This window comes from Lonchura striata, chromosome 7, assembly GCF_050655825.1.
Source record: "Lonchura striata isolate lonStrDom1 chromosome 7, ASM5065582v1, whole genome shotgun sequence".
Classification (NCBI taxonomy): Eukaryota; Metazoa; Chordata; class Aves; order Passeriformes; family Estrildidae; genus Lonchura; species Lonchura striata.
The window spans coordinates 33,086,250-33,103,996 of NC_140709.1; the positions used below are offsets into that span (position 1 = coordinate 33,086,250).

Genomic DNA, 17,747 nt, shown 5'->3' on the forward strand with positions numbered 1-17,747 from the left:
AGACAGTGAAACTGAAGATATTTGTATCACTGAATACAATTTATTGCTAAACTTGCCAGGTCCCAGCAGATTTGTCTCAGAGAATCTTTAAGGCAGAAAAAGCCCTCTAAGAACATAGAGTCCCAGCTGTTAACCCAGCACTGCCAAGCACACCACTGAGCTATGACCCTAAATGCCACATCTTCATGGCTATCAAAGACCTACAGGGATGGGGCAGGGCTCAAGTGCTTCCCTGGGCAGCCTCTCCCAATGTCTGACAATGTTTTCAGTTAAGAGTTTCTTCCTAATATTCAATCCAAACTCCCATGACACTACTTGAGGCCATTTCCTCTTTCAGGTAGCTGTAAAAAGTGAGAACTTGTAGAGAGCAATAAGAATCTCAAAGACAACAGAGCAGAGAGGGCAAAGAGCAAGGTAGGTTTTACACAGTAAATAGATTATTCATTAATTGTTTTTGGATCACAGACAGCACATGATTAGCTTCCAGGAGTGATAATTACTATCTTTTCTTCATTCCAAACAAAATTTAGGTCCCTGGGTTTTCTTAATCAGACTCATTCACAAACTGCACCAGGCAAACCTAGTACAGATGTTCTCCACTCTAAAAACAGAAAGTGGGAAGATACTGAGAAAGATGAACAATGATTTTATAGCACTTTCTATATTAAACAAAATTAGGCTGCTGAGAGTATGAAAAAGTGTTGCCTGATAAAAAAATCTGATAGTGAGCCTTTTAAGAAGTCATAAATAAAATTAAAAAGAACAGAATAACATGGGCATTGATTAAAGCTTGTCCTCTGGGGAAAAGTAAACGAGGAAAAAGTGCTTGATTTATGTTGCTGAAGAAAAATACATGTCAATGGCTGAGGAAGAACAGCAGGATTTATTGGTTTTAGAAAGGCTGTGGTCCACTTGCAGAGGATCCTGTACTGTCAGTATGTGGGCCACCTGCAACAAGAAAAATGGGATTATTTTGTTTAGTAACAGCCAGTAGTGCTGCAGCTGCAAAAAGATCTGTTTAGTCTCATACCTTGTGGTGGCAGGCAGCTGAAGAAGAGGAAGAACAAAGTTTAAAGGCCATGACAATACCTAATGATTTATGCAGTGAATTGCACTGACCCTGACAGGTGCCAGGAGTTCTTTGCTGGTTTAGATTACAAACCCGTGTCAAGGGGAAATAGGTAGAAATGTTCATCCCTTATAATCCCATTAGGGAAATAATCTGTTCAGGAATTCAAATCCTCTGCTAAAGAGGGCTGTACAGACCCCTGCCAGCAGGTCAGCCATGCCCAAGGCTGCAGCTGCCTCCATCCTGTTCTGTTCACTAAGGCTCTGAAAGAGCCACGGCACAGAAATAAAGGTTGAGTTCTCACAGTGTGTCCCCATGTTACTCCTCCTTCCACGCTCTAGCAAGGTGCATTTCTTCACCAGCCTTGGCATGCAAGAACTTCCTCACACCTAGGAAGCCAAGCAGGACAAGCTCAGAGGAAGGCAGAAAGCAAGTGAGCCCCTGGAGGAGCTGGCTGTGACCTCTGCACAGGGCTCAAGGGCTCTATGGATTTGGGAGCATCCTGTGGAGAAGTTCATCCATTTCTGCACTTGAAACCCATCCCATTCAACTGCAAGCACAAGCTTATGGCAAAGGCTCAGCATTTTCTCTGATACTCCCCTCCCTTTGTACCATTTTTCTTAGCTGGTGGTTTTGAGTTTTTATTTTCCCAGGAATTTCTGATTCGCAAATGCCCCAGCAGTGCTTTAAGAACATAAATCCTGCTGGAAACCTTAGCCCAAATGTAAAACACTTCCCCATCCCCTCCCCACCCCTGCCTTATTTAGGTTACTGCCAAAAAAAAAAAAGCAGGGTGGGAGCCCTTGCAGAGCACAGCAATGCAGCATGGCAGGCTGGGGGATCTATGTGATCCTCACCCTTGTCAGATCCCCACATTTATCCCACAGTCTGCCTTGCCTGGGCAGGGAGAAAGGGCTGCAAGCACATGTCACAGCTGCCTGCTTACTTACGTGGGCTGGGCAGAGCTGCCAGTCCAGTGCTGCTCTGTGGATGTGGGCACTGGGGGCACTGGGAACACCCCCGTGGGAGGGTAATGGTGGTGGTGGTGCACCACAGGTGCCTTGGGCCTCTCTGCTCTCACAGCCAGGGGAGCAGCAAGCTGCAGGTCCTTGTTGGAGAGAGACAAAGGGTGGCTGCAGAAACCTCTGCCCCTCACAGTGGGAGAGGTCCCTCGCTGAGGGCCAGGGTTCCATTCAGCCACCCCTTGAGAAAGAAAGACCTTTGGGATGTGTCTGGAGGAGAGTCTGCAGGTTCCAGTACAGAAGGTCCAAGAACACTTCTGATTGTGACTTCAGTCACTTGGTGACTTCATATTTCACCTGATACTCAGACCCCACTCCCTCCAATTTATTCCATTAGTCAATGTCAGGGAAATGCAGAATAACAGGATGGCCTGGAGAGGAAGGTGGGCATTAGGGCATGCTCTTCCTCTGCCACCTCTCCTAAGGAGCAGTGTCCTCCACAGTCCTCTGGCTCTCCCAGCACTCTGTATTTTACCCAGGCCTGGTGCCCTCCCAGGGAGATGTGCCATTGCCCTCCAGGCTGGGTGTTGTTACCTGCTGTGTGTGCTGGAGCCCAGAGCTGGCCCCCCCAAGCTGTGTGAGCAGCGTTGGCGGCAGAGCCTTCAGCATCATGTTCTGCATCATGATCTGGTGCATCTGAGCATTCTGCATCAGCATCATCTCCACCATATCTGGGAAGAGAAGAAAAGAATCAGAGCTTTATCCACAACTGACAAGCAGCAGAGGCATCGTGGTAAGGAGTATCCTCCAGCACACAGATTGGTCACTGCAGCAAAGGCAAAGCAGCTGAAAGGGGGCATTGTCCTGAGTTGTAAGATGTGTGCATATTCTATTTACCATCTATTAGGAGTAGGGCAGTTATCTTCTGTTAACTGGGCAGTTTTCTTTATCTCTTCCACAAGCAATCCTCCCTCCAGAGAGATATCTTCTATTAATAGGCTGCTGAGTGTCACTGCATGACTGATAAAATTACATCATCCCATTGTAAAAGGCTCCACCCAGAAAGAAGAGCCAAACATTCCTACCTAAATATAATCTGAGATTTAAAACAACAGAGACAACCTTTTCCCACTGAATTCCCAAAAGAACAACTATCTTCTCCACTGGAGTCCCAGAAAAAGACCATCTACACCACCACCAGACCTTCAAAAAAAACCTATACCCTTCTACAAAACCACTGCTTTAACAAAACCACATCTGTCACTCCAAGAAAACTACAGCCACCATTTAATCAAAACTGCTACCACCATCCTAACCAACAGTGTCAAGTTGTATTCTACCTCTGTCACTAGTTTATTTTCTAGTTTTTTGTACTATTACATTTGTATTTTTTTAAATTTTACTAGTAAAAAACTGTTATTCCTATTCCTATATCTTAACCTGAAAACCCCTTAATTTAAAAAAATATAATAACTCAGAGAGAAAGAGTTCACATTTTCCTTTTCAAAGAAGGCTCCTGTTTTCCTTGACAGACATCTGTCTTTTCAAACCAAGACACACATGAAGAATATTATCATCATTTCCCCAGACAGTGCAAAGTTAATGATGTCTGTGAGTGAGGTTGTTCATGCCAGCTTTCCTGTTTCTCCTCCCTCCTACAAGAAAGCTGCTGCCGAGTACCTTGTCTGTTGCTTGCCCTGCAAGCCCACACCCCTGCCTGTGCTGAATGGCAGGATGGAGAAGAGCTGAGCTGCAGCTTTCCCTTGCTCCAGCAAGGACAGGCTCCTGGCTGTGCTCTCCATTGCTTCAGCCCCGGAGCATTGCTTTCCTGTCAGAGGTTTCCTCACATTTATGTGATATTGCAGTGCCACCTTGAGTGAGAGTCCACTGACTCACAGAATTGTAAAGGTTGGAAAAGACCTTTAACATCATCAAGTCCAACCCTCAATCTGTCATTTCATGCACATCAAATCTCCTTACATGATCTCTGGGATCCAAAGGACTTGTGCAGTGTAACTAATTTGTTTGGGGAGAAGTGAAGAGGGAGAGGTGAGGAAAAAAAGAAGAGGAAAAAAAAATGAAGGCAACTCTCATTTTCCTTTTTACTGATCATACAAAAAGTAGTTTTCATGTAGCAGCTTCAGAGAAGTCATGAGTGGCTTGGGACTATTTTGCTTATGGAAATAAACTCTGATTCAAAAATACAGAAACTTAGATGAAGTATGAGCTGAAAAATACTGCAGTTTCATGACTGAGGATTCCTAGGTGAGATGAACCTTTGGCTGAAAGCTGAGCCAGGGAAATTGTCCAAGGTTTTAGTTCATGTATTATTTCACAGTAGCACCCACCTATGTTTAGAAATAAACTTTTTTCTTGGCATTGCACTATATTTAGAACAACACTTTCAGATGTTCTGTCTTGTTTCCAAACACAGGGTACAAACAAAAGCCTGAGGAGATTGAACAGCAGGTTAGGAAAGAACAAAAGAATAAAACCACATTTTAGAAGCCTCTTTGCTAATTCGGGAATCATCCATGTGCATGACTTTGACTTTATTAATATTACTCAGTGCCATGAGTTGAGCTGTTTTGCTGTCCCAATCTTCCCTTGAGTTTGTAGTTCCTTTTTCTTTAGTTTTAGTGATAAGAGTTTCACAACTGGTACTATTTCATCTATGAAGCACAACCCCCCAAGCTCCACCACCTCATTAAACAGCACATCACTAACGAGCTTGGACACCATCTCATGTCCCCTTCCAGTTGCCATGGCACCTGCCCTGCCCTCTCCAGGCCTGGTGGCAGGAGCTGGCTGCTGTGTGGAGAGTTTGTTACCTTCTTTAATGCTCCCAGAGCGGGGGGCTGCAAAGGGCTGGGCTGGGGGAATCTGTGTGATCAGAGGGGAGGGCTGAGGCAGCTGCTGGATGATGGTGGCAGGCTGAGTTGGCATCTGGAACAGGAAGGAAAATGGAGAAGTCAGGGTTGGTTTTGGCCAGCTCTCCCAGCTATGGGAATAGCTGTGATCTGCCTAGGCTTCAGGAAAACTCTGGGATTCTCGTGGAGAAGCTGTTGAGGCTGTGGGCTGCATGAGCAGACAGTGATGTGCATCAGAAAGTGGCTGAATGGCCAGGCTGGAGTGTGCCAGTCTGCCACTCCTTTTGCCATCTTGTTCCATTCCCATTGTTAATTCTGGGACTTATTTGCAAGATGATTTTCCCTTAGGTTTTCCTGCAGGCAGCAAGGATCCCATAAAAGAGCAAGAGGCATATCTTCCCTTTTTCTGTAATGAGCAATTCCATACAGCTCCCAAATGATTGTCAGCTCAGACTGGCACAGTGCTGGTGGTGTTTTCTAGGAGACAATCCTTACTGTCTGCTGGATAATCCTTGGTGGCTCCCCTTGGGAAGCTGGAAAAGGGATCTGGTAGATTTGTGGGAGGGCAGCTCTGTGGTCATGGCAGTGTCCCCCATCTGTTGCAGGTGGCTGTGAAAGCTCTTCCAGGAGGTGCTGCTCCTGCAAAGTTAAGTATTTTCTTAAAGAAAATCTGTTCACAGCAAGGCAGACAGTATGGCTATGTTCTTTGGACTACATGGGATTAGACCCTGGGAAACTGCAGCAAGGGCACTGCCAGTGCCTGCCTAAGTGCAAACAAAGTTTTCCTTTCCATATATCTTGAAGCATAAAAGTATTGGAAAAAAAAAATGTGCAGAACAAGATGCCGAATGTCTAGGAAAACATTTCAATAATAGTTGGTATCCTCCACAAACTAGGAATAAATAACAATTATTATTGTCTCTACTTTGGCATTGCTAAAAATCCCTTCTTTGCATTTTGGCACAGAAAGTTTATGAGACAGCAGCTCAGGACAAACAGATTCATCCCACTTTAGTGCCTGAAGCAGGTGCAAGCTCACACAGCTGTAGTGAGGGAAGCCAAGCTGCTCTCCAGGCTCTTTCCCTGATTAGCTGGCCTAGCCTTTATATTCCAAAGCAGCAGAGCACTAAATCCTGCCCAGCCCCAGAACTAAGGGCCAGGAAAACACTGAACCCACATCATTATCCTGGCCAGAGAGGGCTCTTACCCTAAGCTCCTGCAGCAGATCTTTCCTTTGCCTCAGGGCACTTTGGAGAATGTCCTGGGGTCTGTTCCCTGGAAGAGGAAGAGTCCATTATCTTCTCAAAGGACCACAAAGACAGAGCTATTACAGCACCTGCATTACGAGATTAATGTGGAAAATGTGTTATTAGGTAGCTTGATGTAGCATATGGGTAAAACCTTACAAAGTAAGGGTCTTGTTACCTTTTTAAAATCATTGTTCAGGCCTCCTACTTTGGCTAAGCAGAAAAGGACTGTGGGAAAGTGACTCAGCTGAATTAGAGGTAGAAAAAGAAGTTATATAACCATGATGTGCTCCCATCGTGGGGTATGTTGGTTGGTTGGGTTATGTTTGATAGAATTTAAAACTGTGTTAATGGCAAAGGCCTAACTGCTCAAAAAAGCCTGCTTTTTGCAATAAAGAGGCTCTCCTTTGCACCTGCCTGGGGACTCTGTGTCACTCTGCTTCAACAGCTCGAGTTCTTCCACAAAAGAACTTTTCTTGTCAAACACGTGTGGCTAATGACTTCATGCCATGTGCAGTCACAGCTGCTCAGCAGCTCTACAAAGGCAAAACACCTCTGAAAATAAACTCTTAAGATTGTTTTCTAAAGCCCCCTTTTAACCTCCTGGCTTAGGAATCCCTTTCAGGCTGAAAGTTTCTAGATGTGCCCAGTGCATGCAGAGGATGCCTGTTTGTAGTAACAGCTCCAACAAGATCTGGTTTGAATGTCAACTGTTCTGTTCCTATTTTATTCTAAATCAACTTCCCTTTCAGTTCATCCCACACATGGTTGATTTCGAAATGAAGATAAGCAAGAATGGAGCCATGCCTGGCATCTGCTCTGGAAAGCACCATTCTGTATTTTGAAACTGTAAGTTATTATAGGGGATTTTTAAAAATGTTTGGCCACAGCATTAGAAGATTCCAACTATTTGTGCATCAGATCAATGAATAGGAGCCCACAGTACAGCCTAGAAATATCACTGAGCTTCTACTATTAACATTGAATCCATAGATAATATAAACAGCACATGTGCCATGCAAAGAAATGTTCCTCCTGCCTTTTCAGAATCACCAAAGCCAAGAAAACAGCTGGACTACAACAGGGTGCACTCCTAGGTGTAAGAGCTAGGACAAACTGGATCAACATCAGTTTACTGCAGCTGAGAGGCTGCTCAGGATACCTGGGCAGGAGGTAGGAAGGAAGTCATCTTATGTTAGTGCTCAGCTGGTTGTCCACTTCCCTTTGTCAGGAAAAAAATAGCTGAAGGAATTCAAAAGATAAAAAGCAGTTAGCTCACAGCTATTAGGGAGGAGAGGGGATCATCTCCTGAGGAACTCATGCCTGAGAACATAAGCAAGCCCTTTCCAAAATATACCTAAAATTAGAACAAATGCTTCTCTTACTTGCAGCTGGGAGAGAAAAGTCCATCTTCTTTAGGTTCTCCTGCTCATTTTCTAGTCTCTGTTGGCAGAACCATAACCAGAACTGGTTATAAGTCAGGCAGAAAAGCTCACAAGGATTCCCAAGCCTATGGCACAGGTTTGGGATGGAGGAAATAGAGCAGAAGTGGAGAAAAATGGTGGTTCCTAAAGAAGTATGGAATGGCTCATTACAAATCTAGTTACAATAAAGAATAGTGATGCTTCCAGCTGTCCAAGCAATTCCAGAGCTTAAAACTGATAGCATGGTGAATCAGGAGACATAAACTAATTTGTAGGCAGAGAGCTGCATCATATGAAGAACTTGATAATGTTGAGTTTGGGCTTGCCTGATAGTCCAAGATCTGGACTCTTGAATCACCAAAGGTCTGACCAGGCAACACATCTTATGTGAAAGCGGACATGAAATTGCCTTAAAACAATCTGAGATTCTCTTTAGCCAAGATTTACTCCTAAGTAATGCCTGTCCCAGCTCAAACTGGCTTTCAGCTAACTGGTTACATCTCCCAAAAAATCAAAGTCAATTTAATTCACTGTAGATTCATGAAGATTTGTACAATATTATTTAAGAAAGCGACAGTAAGTAGTAGCACTCCTCAGTGTATCTCAGTAAAGTTATACTATTTTAAAATACAGTGTTAATCCTTCAACATGCAAGAGCAAAAAGCAGAGCAAAGGTGACCCATGCAGAATTATTCCCCTACCTTTTCTAGGAGTTTGAGTTTCAGTCGTGTCAGGTGATCCACCACTGAAGGATCTGCCATTATCTTCTGGAAGAGCAGGCAGGCAAAAGCAGGTTAAAAAGCTAAACAGAGACAGATAGGCTTTCAGTGCTCATTTTTTTCCCCCTCCACAATTTTCACAGAATAATACCATTATTAAAAAACAGTAATACAAGATGAGGAGAGATTGAGAGAAGCAGATAAAAGCTTCAGTTTCACTCCCAGGCCAGAATGAGAACAGGCATTCATAAGTTCACAGACACAGCTTTTTCCTGCCATTTCTCTCAACATACTTTTGTGCTGCAGGTTGTGATGTTCACAGGAAGGCAACTGAGACTGAATATTTATTTATTTGTCTCTTCCTAATGGTTGCTATCCTTCCCCTGGCAGCATCACTAAGCTTGGCCTCTGTGTTGTTAGAGACTTTTAGTTAACTCAGAGGTTTGTGCCTGTAAACTGGTTGCTAAGTTTATAGTGTCAACAGGTAACATAAACAATTTAATCTCCAAGCACAGAAGCTTGTGTACCTTTGGTAAAGCAAATGCCTGGCACATTAGTGGACAAGAAAAAAAGAAATAAAAGCCAATGGTTCTTTAAAACAAGCCCAGTGCCAGCAGTCAGATTATGATCTTGCTGACTGGTACCTGTTTATTCCCCTACAGGGGGTCTGCACACTTCTGACATAGCTCTTTACGTGAGTTATTACCACAGAGTGACTGAAAAAATTAAGGAGCATAGGTGGAACTCTCCCCTGGCTAAGTGAAGAGGCTATGGTGTAACATCTCCCAAGAAACCTGTAGAATGTCTCCCTCTCCCAGCATAAAAACAGGGTCACATTTATCAGTGACATCCATAAAATGAACACCAAGGCAAGAGAAAAAAAGCCAAGGAACAGATACACCTTCTCAGTAGGATATTTTAAGCCCAAGAGAGACAAGTTACAATCCACTGCTCCCAGGAGACAAGTTACAAGCCTCTCCTCCCTCAAAGGACACAACAAAACTGCAGCAGAGCCACTGCTGGCAGCTGGAGCAGTTCAGAGATGTGTGAGAGCAGTACAGATCACCTGCCCCAGCTGTGACCCACACAGCCCATCCCTAAAAACACACAGGCTGGAAGACACTGGAGAAATTAGGGCAACTAAGGTGCAGGGATCCCTAAAACAGCTGTGCTGTGCCCGAGCTGGGGCAGGGCTTTGTGGTGAATGGCAGGAGCAATGAGCCAGAACAGAAAATCCTCTCACCTGCCAGCAGCTCTCCTGGGAAACAACTCCCAGTCCAATTCTCTACTTGAAAACACCAAACAGAATTTTCTCTAACATCTTTGACTGCTTCATCTGAGCAGCTGCAGCTCAGACAGCTCCTAACTTATAAGTTCATAACTTATAAGTTCCTAACTTATAACTCCATAACTCCTAGTTATGGAGTTTCCTAAATTATAGGAAACTCCATAACTAGGAGTTTCCTAGTTATGCCTGTAAACTGCATCAGCATAGCTTGTTTCTGTGCTGAGAAAGAAACCCACCACTTTTGGATTGCTGGCTGGTAATTTTATCAACCACTGGTATAGTACAGTGCTCCTAAAAAGCTGAATTTTTAGACTTCACCATCGTATGAATAGAGGGTTACAAGAGAACTTGACGAAAATAAACAGGTATGAGTATTGCATTAAAAATACAGCACCAGTGTGAAGCAACTGAATTTCCTAAAGAGGAAATGAAGAGAAATTTTTGCTTGATGTAACAGATAGCCCAGAGAAAATCTAATACTAGGGGGTGGGGAAATTTTTTTTTTTTTTTTTAATGGCACTTTCTAGCAAACCTGCTAAAGGAGCTATCTCTTCCCACACTTATGGATGCCTTGGTCACAGTGTGATCCTTACCCTTGGGACATCTTAGAACCTGCTCATTAATTGGGTGCCAGGAATGTGCCAGCCACACACAAAATCTTGCTGGAAGGGATCTGTAGCTACACTGAATCCCAAACAAGGGATCACACTTGAGAATGAGGATTCAAAAGAGCAAAACCAGACAAATTTAATCCTACAGAGGAATAACAGGTGTGTAACATGCACCTCACAGGATATCATTATTCTGCTCTATTTAGCAGTGCTGAAGTCAGAGTTTGGACACTGCACTTAGTTTTAGACATGGTGGTTCAAGAGGGAAGGAAAGTCCAGGAAAAAGAAATAAGAAAAAGGCTCAATTTACAAAATGTAGGTTCCAAGGAACACTTTAAAAGAACTGACTTTGTTCAATTAGTAAGTAGATGGTGAAAAGAGGACAGGCCAGCAGTTTTTAAATAAATTAGAGGATACAATCAGAGTGGGGTGAAGGGTGGGGGTTGTATCTGGAAAAACACAAGTATTTGGCTTAATGAGGAAGAGAAAAACTGATAAAACCAGGGAAAGAAATCTTCATTAGCCACTAAGGGAAATGATGAAGCAGCTATCAAAAAAACCCCCAACTTTCACACAAGTTGTTTACAAACAATTATAAAACCAAACGTGTTGAACATTGCAGGATCCCTCAGATATAAGAATGGATTAGATAACCTGATGAGGACCATACCAGTATTGAATTCTTTGATGTCTTGTATTGATTTTGATGTTTTATACCTTAATTTTAATTTCTATGAGTTCTGAAAGACAATTTAAAAGGATGTTATGATAACAACCAAGATGATTAGAGGGGTGGAGCAGCTCTGCTTTGAGGAAAGGCTGCGAGAATTGGGATTGATCAGCCTGAAAAAGAGATTTTGGGGTGACCTAATTGTGGCCTTCCAGTATCTGAAGGGAGCCTACAAGAAAGATGGAGAGAGGTAATTTACAGGGGCCTGGAGTGGCAGGACAAGGGGAAATGACTTCCCACTGACAGAGTAGGTTTAGATTGGATATTAGGAAAAAATTAATTTCTGTGAAGCCCTGGAACAGGTTGCTCAAAAAATCTGTGGTTTCCTGATCCTCGGAGGTGTTCACTGAGACATCTCATCATTCAGACTTTGTCTTTTGGCGTTGCCCTCGAGGCAGATGGGCTTTTTAATGCTTGCCAATCCAGCACACTGCTCCAAGTAACAGATTTGACTAAAGCCTGTATTTTTATAATTTAATGATTTCAAAACACAAAAAAAAAAGCCACTAGCTTTGTAGCATCAATAAGCAGAGCAAAAGGGAGTTGAAGGTTGGACATGTGGGATCTTCAACATATGGCCCTTCAAGGACGTTGGAGTAACCAGAAGACTCCAGAGGAGATAAAAGCCTGGAAAGCTGGAGACAACTCCACGTCCGAGAAAATGACGATAGAGGGATGAAAGAATAACGACCAAATTAGCATGAAGAGCAAAAAATCAATTAGTAACACAAGACAGAATACCGATTACCGAAGACAATCATGCACCTCAGAACCCATGGCCATTAACTGATTTCTTCACCGAAAATTTACAAATAAGCGAAAAAGCAGGAAGGGAGCCACCAACCCTCCCTGCGCCCTAATGGCAGCCCCAGCCCCGCCTACATTGGCTGTCCGCGCTTCCTATTGGCTGCCCGCGCTTCCCATTGGCTGTCCGCGCTTCCCATTGGCTGCCCGCGCTCCCCATTGGCTGCCCGCGCTCCCCATTGGCTGCCCGCGCTCCCCATTGGCTGGCTCCCGCGCTGGGCGGGGACGGCGCTCCTTTTGAAATGGCGCCGGGCGCTCCCATTGGTGGCTGCCGCGGGAGGGGCGGGGCCGGCGGCTGGCGCCGGCTTGCCCGGGGTATCCCAGCAGCCATTTAGCAGGAGTGGGCGGAGCCCGGCGAAGAGAGCCGTCCCCATTGGCCAGAGGCCGCGGCGCGTCGGGAGCTGCGGCCAATGGCTGCGGAGCTCCGCCCGCGCGGTGCGGCCGGCGCGGCGGCGGCGGCGGCCATGACCGGGGCTGCGCTGCCATGACCGGGGCTGCGCTGCCGCCGTGAGGGCGCGGGCGGCGCGACCCGGCCCGGCCGCCGCATGGAGGCGCCGGAGGAGGTGCGGCGGCGCAAGCTGGAGGCAGGCAGGGCTAAGGTGAGGGGAAGGGGTCCCGGTGCGCTGGGAGAGCCGGCAGGCCCTGCGTGTTTCGCTTTACCCGGCCCGGGTCTCGCCCCTCCGTGGCGGGTTTCGCGCCGCGCTCGGATGTGGGTGCGGGGCGCCGGCCCGGCTGTGTCCCCTGCAGATCCCTTCCAGCAAGATTCCGTGTGTGGCTGGCTCATTCCTGGCCCCCCGTTAATGAGCAGACGTCCCCAGAGGAAGGACCGCGGTGGCCCCGCGGCAGAAGTCGTGCAAACATTGCCTCGGGCCGACAGAGCAGCTGACAGCAGCGCTCCTACCGCCCTTCGGGCTCTGTTTTCCGTGCTTGTTCTTTGCTGACTGCCAGCGCTCCCGGCCTTGCCCAGGATTCGGTGTTTGTGGGAATGCTGCGTTTCCAGCTGAGGGTCCCAAGGAGCGGGTGCTGGTTTATTACTCGGCCGGCTCACTCGCTTGCCTGGTGCCCGCAGGGAGAGCAGAGAGCTGGGCTCCGTTTGTTGGTTTCCAGTCATGCCGGAAGCAAACACTTCATAAGCTTTGAATAGTCAGGTGTCTTCACTGGGGTGTAGTTTAGGGACTTGTGTAGCGTTCACAGGATGTAAAGATAACACTCTCCAAGTAATTATTACCTGCAACCATGTGTTTAACGCTGGTTGTGTTCTAACCCCGTTAGATAAACACTTCTGCTTTGTTTTGGTAACTATGTTCAAGGAGCTGATTGGAAATGCTTGGTTATTTTCCTTTCAGTTCAGCATTTCTGCTGGGTTTTGAGCTGGTTTTGTCATGTTTCTGTTCTGGCTGTCCCTGCTAAATAAGGCTTTTTAGTTCTCACCATTCCATTAGACTGGAGGGGGCTGTAGCTAGAGGAAGTTGTGACCCATCAGATCTTTCCAGATCCTTTACTTTTTGCAGGGAACCTGTCTGGATATCTGGCTAGTGGAGTCAGAGGTGGCTTGGAGCTGTCCTGTGTGTCTGCTGTATTTCTGTTTTAGCTGCTTTCCACAGTGCTGTGCACAGGAAAGTCAAAGAGAGCTTTTGTGGAAGGGAGCAGGGTTGTAGCTGAAGCTGCAGCCTGGTGATGGGCAGTAGAGTTCCTCCTGCCCTCCCTGATGCTGCCATGGATTCCACACTGCCTGCTCCTGCTCAGCAGTTTCTCATCTGCCTGCCTTCCCAGCCTTGTTATGTGCTGTGAGAACACAATCCTCTGCTGGAGAGCAACTGTTCCAGAGAGAGAGCTCTGAAAGGATTTCTTAAGGTTGAAAGGTTACCTTAGTATGGCACAACCTGTGTTAACATTTCTGTTAACATAGATTAATTCCAGGTGCAGGAGTTTTTTTATTATTAGAAAAATGTGACAGACTTAGCTTGAGTAAGTTATTAGTTCCCACCTGTTGGCAAACTGTTGTTTACCAGTAAAAGAAACAAAAAAAAAAACCAAACAGGGACTTGCCTTATGTTCTTATGTTTCAAGTTTTACCTTCAGAGCCAGGATTGCATTTACTATTTTTTATACTGTGTGCTAAATCTCTCTTCCCATTAAAAACAAAAAGCAAACCAGGAACAAACATGATTGGCAGCCCCATCAGTGTTGCTGCTGCACAGAATGCTAAGAGGAGAGGGAGAGTTTTAGAGAGGCAGAGATAGATGTAGCACTTCCCCTGCTGATTAAAATGTCACAGAGATCTATTCCTTGGCTGGCAGACTGTGGGCACCAGACAGCTTTCAAAAAGCACCCAGGTGACATTTCCCCTTTCTTATTCCTCTGCTTTTCATTTTTCTATTTTTCTTTCTGCTCCCCTCCTCATGGATATAGCACAGTTTTGAAAGGGAGGAAGAATTGTGAGCAAGTGCAGGTTCTCCTTGCTGTGGTGCAGCCTAGAGCAGCTTAAGGAGATCCATCTCTGGTGTGACACAGAAGTGTTCAGTGTCCATCAGATCAGCTTTCTGTACCATCTCTAGAGGAGCTCCTGGCAGGAGTGAGGCTGGCTTGTGTGTTAGAGGCCTCTGTTGTAGCAACCTGTGCACTGATGTAACTGCAGGTTGATGCTGCTTCACTCTGGAGGGCTTTTTGCCTCACCCCCACCCTCCAGAAATTAATTATTTCATCTTTAGGATCCTTAGATTTTAGTCTGCTAAGCAATGACTTGGCAAAGAAACACGATCTACAAGTTCTCCTTTTCATTATCAAATGTTCATTTTCTTATAGGAATAAAAATTCCAATATTAAGATGCATTTAAATGATCACCTAATAATATTTGTAATGTAACTGTTATATTTGTAATGTAACTGTTATATTTGTAATGTAACTGTTATATTTATTGGAGACTGTAATTGGCAGCTAAGTACCTGACTGTATCAGGTACCTCAGATTCCTATTTCTAACAAATGCAAAATACTGATAGCCAGTTTAGTATTTGAGAAACAGAACAAGCCTAATTATTCAGTGCTGCTTTTTTCTCCTCGTTTGTTTCTACCTCACATTAATTAGTCTGCATGTTGACCACCTGTGCCTCTAGTTACAAAGCTCTCTGTGCCACACTTCAGGTGTGGCAAGTTTTGCTCTGCTTCCATTTTATAGTTAGGACCTTAAAAATGAGTGCAGGTTTTCCAGGAAGTTTTCTCATCATTTTGAGGAAGGTCTAGAATGTATTTATTGGTTTTGTCTAAGAGCACTTGTTGCTTATGTTTGCTGTATCCAAGAGCTGGACTAATGTTTATTTGAACAACCTCTTTTCTGTTTGGTGCTGATGTGGTTTTCTGCTCTGTTCTGTTTTCTCTGGGTGTTGGTTTTGATGCTAATTTCTGAAGCATGTGAAGTAATACATCAGCTTTTAACCAGCTGGTCCTGGTGAATTGAAGTTGCAGTGCATTGGTACCTATAGAAAGGTGTCCTTGTGTTTCAACAGCTGCTTGGGATGCTGTGCAGGACAGTGCTCTCAGGGCTCCTGTGGCAATGCTGCATCTTGGCTAAAAGTGAAGCTTTCACATTTGCATTGCTTCTAGAAAGCAAAAGGAGTGTTGAATCACTCAAAACGGGCATGACGGGATCTCACTGTGATGAGACAGAGGCACTTGTGTGTTACTTTCTTCACATTCACACTCACTACTTCAGGTTGGAGGCTGTCTGTGAATTTGAGATTCTCTTACAACAACACTTTATGTAGCTGATAAAGGCTTTGGAAACTGGATATTGCTCTAAATAGAACTTTTTCCATAAATCTGGAGCATGTTTGAATCCAGCCACTCTAAGTCCAGTATTTTGTTATATTTTGGTGTAGCTAGACATTTTTGCATGTAATGTATTATGATTTTTTGTGCTTAGTGCTTGTGAATGGAACAAAGCAAGTTTTGTTTCCCTTGACCTGTACATTTAAAAATGTTTAGTGTTTAGATGTTCAGTCATGCCACGTCTTGATATTTTCATACAAGATACTTGGTCTCCCTTCATGAATCAGTAAGTGCTCTCTGTAATGCTTACTCTCTCTGCCTTTCATCTTTTCTGCTTGTTTAACTTATGTTTTCCCTTCTTCCCTGCTTCAGCAGTTTTCTCTACTCTCCATTTTTCTGCAGGTTTCCTCCTGCCTCGTTTCCCCATGTTACCAGGTTAATTAGTGCTGTAGCTATTTTTGACACACACTGCCATCAGTAAGTGCTGGAGTTGACACCTGGTTTCAGAGGACAGTATTTGTATCCCATTGCAGCTTTATGGTCTGTTCATCCTGCTTATTATGAAAGGCACAAGTCTGGTAACCTTCACTTAATCTGCATTTCAGTATTACTAACTGTAGAAATTACAGAAGACAATCTTAGAAATAAGATTTTTGTACATAAGAATTTTATCAGCTCATAAGAAATTGATGTCTTTCTGCAATGTACCTTTTAAACAGGTTGCTGGCTGTAGCAGATGTGTGAGTCTGCACCTGTTGAATAGCTAAGCTGTCAGGTAGAAGTTCCTGTAAGGAGAGGGGACAGAACTAGATCCTTTTCACAAACTGAATGAGATGAATAGAACAAGATTTTTCTGCACGGTGGCTGTTTGACAGGAAAACAAAGCTGTTAAGCAGTGGATTTTCATATGTATTGCAGGTAGAACTTGGCAGTGATGTTTACATCCAGTCATCAGTTAACTATCTGTTTTGTCTCATCCCAAGGATACAACATGCACTTGATAATCCATGATCTTAACCTTTAAGACGTCTTTTTCCTTATGAGAAGGATACCTGGATTTCTGCTGTGGGGGAGATGTTACTTGGAAATGCTGCCTTAATGCAATACTAGAGTTGAAAATAACAATAATCCTTTTTAAGCTGTTTACGGTGTTAGGGAGAGTTGGGTAATAAATTGTCAGTGACATTCTTTACAAGTCCCTGGGGCTTTGTAGAGCTGTGATAGCCTGATAAAGTAGAGCATCTGATTCTTCAACAGAAGAAATTAAAATGACCTGGCTTAATTGATTTTCTATTTATGTACTGGAGGCTGCTTTCTGGCAAAGAAGTTTTGCTGTGTTCTCTTAAGGGGGTGGCAAGGAAGGAGCATTAAAATTAACGGAAGTGAATCCTCATTTCAAAGCTTACGCTGGCTAAGACCTGTTTAGATGTATTTGTAGGAGTGTGCTGGTTCTGGTACCATGACAAGGGAGTTCTTGTTTTTGCTGGTCTTGCAGAAAGACTGCTCAATTATTATTTTTTCCTAATGCTTCTACTATATTGACAACTCGTTCCTTTAGTAATTCGTCTTGCTGTAAATCTGGATTATTATTATTATTACTGACACACAAAGTTTCACTGAGTAAAACTTTGATTCTTGTGTGGAAATGAGCCTTTAGTGCTGGTGTGAGATTTGTTGCTTAATGGCACAGTTATCCAGTATGTTGTGAATGTGTGGCAAGTAGGCAGATAAAGCAGTTTTTCTGCAGATGTATATATTTTATCAAGACAGGAGCTCTGTCACCCATGACTGTGTTAATCTTGTGGTCCTGCTACTTTTTCCTTGCTTACCTCTCCCTGTACCTCTTGCAATCTTTCCTGAACAGTTTGCTTACTTCAGACAGCGAAAAGCAAAGGGCGACGTCGCGCAGTCGCAGAAAAAGGCGGCGAAGAGGAAGGGCTCGGCTGTCCACACGCATGACCTTCCGAAGGAAGAGCACCCAGTAGCAGCCAGAGATGCTGGCAAGGGCCTAGAGGGTCAGGCTGAAGACACCAACCTGCCAGAGGCAGCAACGGAGGCACAGGTAAATTTTAGTATTTCTTGCCTTCACTCCCTCTGCAGGTAACAAGTGTTGCAGGTGGTAGTTTGACTCAGGTGAGTGTTAGCTCACTGGCCACTAGCTGTCCCTGGGAGGTAAGTGAACTGGTGTTATTTTCACTTGTAATAGTTCATTCTCTAACAAAGCCATCTCATTTACTAAGACATCTCCACAGTAT

At 44.5% G+C, this 17,747-nt stretch overlaps 2 protein-coding genes across 42 annotated transcripts in view; one reads left to right on the forward strand and one right to left on the reverse strand.

Moving 5' to 3' along the window:
* Window positions 1–18: 18 nt before the first annotated feature.
* C7H21orf58 (chromosome 7 C21orf58 homolog) lies at window positions 19–11,800 on the reverse strand. Of its 17 annotated transcripts, none has more exons than XM_085585345.1 (9): window positions 11,686–11,800; window positions 8,274–8,339; window positions 7,534–7,591; window positions 6,109–6,176; window positions 5,397–5,540; window positions 4,863–4,977; window positions 2,626–2,762; window positions 2,020–2,177; window positions 865–948 (listed from the first exon to the last, which is right to left on the reverse strand). In XM_085585345.1, exons 1-9 carry the CDS (start codon window positions 11,701–11,703, stop codon window positions 933–935), a joined length of 780 nt encoding a protein of 259 aa, XP_085441471.1. In that variant the 5' UTR covers window positions 11,704–11,800; the 3' UTR covers window positions 865–932. The 17 variants fall into 17 exon arrangements, 16 of the variants coding, with proteins under 16 accessions (XP_085441481.1, XP_085441483.1, XP_085441485.1 ...); XM_085585351.1 differs by having other exon boundaries at window positions 8,274–8,374; XM_085585354.1 differs by having other exon boundaries at window positions 11,669–11,800.
* Window positions 11,801–12,172: 372 nt separating this feature from the next.
* PCNT (pericentrin) overlaps window positions 12,173–17,747 on the forward strand; it is a 70,144-nt gene continuing 64,569 nt past the window's right edge. For 22 of the 25 annotated variants that reach the window (XR_014956793.1, XM_085585362.1, XM_021532568.3 and 19 more), the window contains exons 1-2: window positions 12,173–12,323; window positions 17,357–17,554. Coding sequence is in view for 21 of the 25 variants with exons in the window: in XM_085585362.1 (XP_085441488.1) it covers window positions 12,270–12,323; window positions 17,357–17,554 (252 nt within the window). In the remaining 4 variants the exon portion in view is untranslated. The remainder of the gene's footprint in view (window positions 12,324–17,356; window positions 17,555–17,747) is intronic. The other 3 variants (XM_085585374.1, XM_085585376.1, XM_085585377.1) reach the window with 1 other exon arrangement.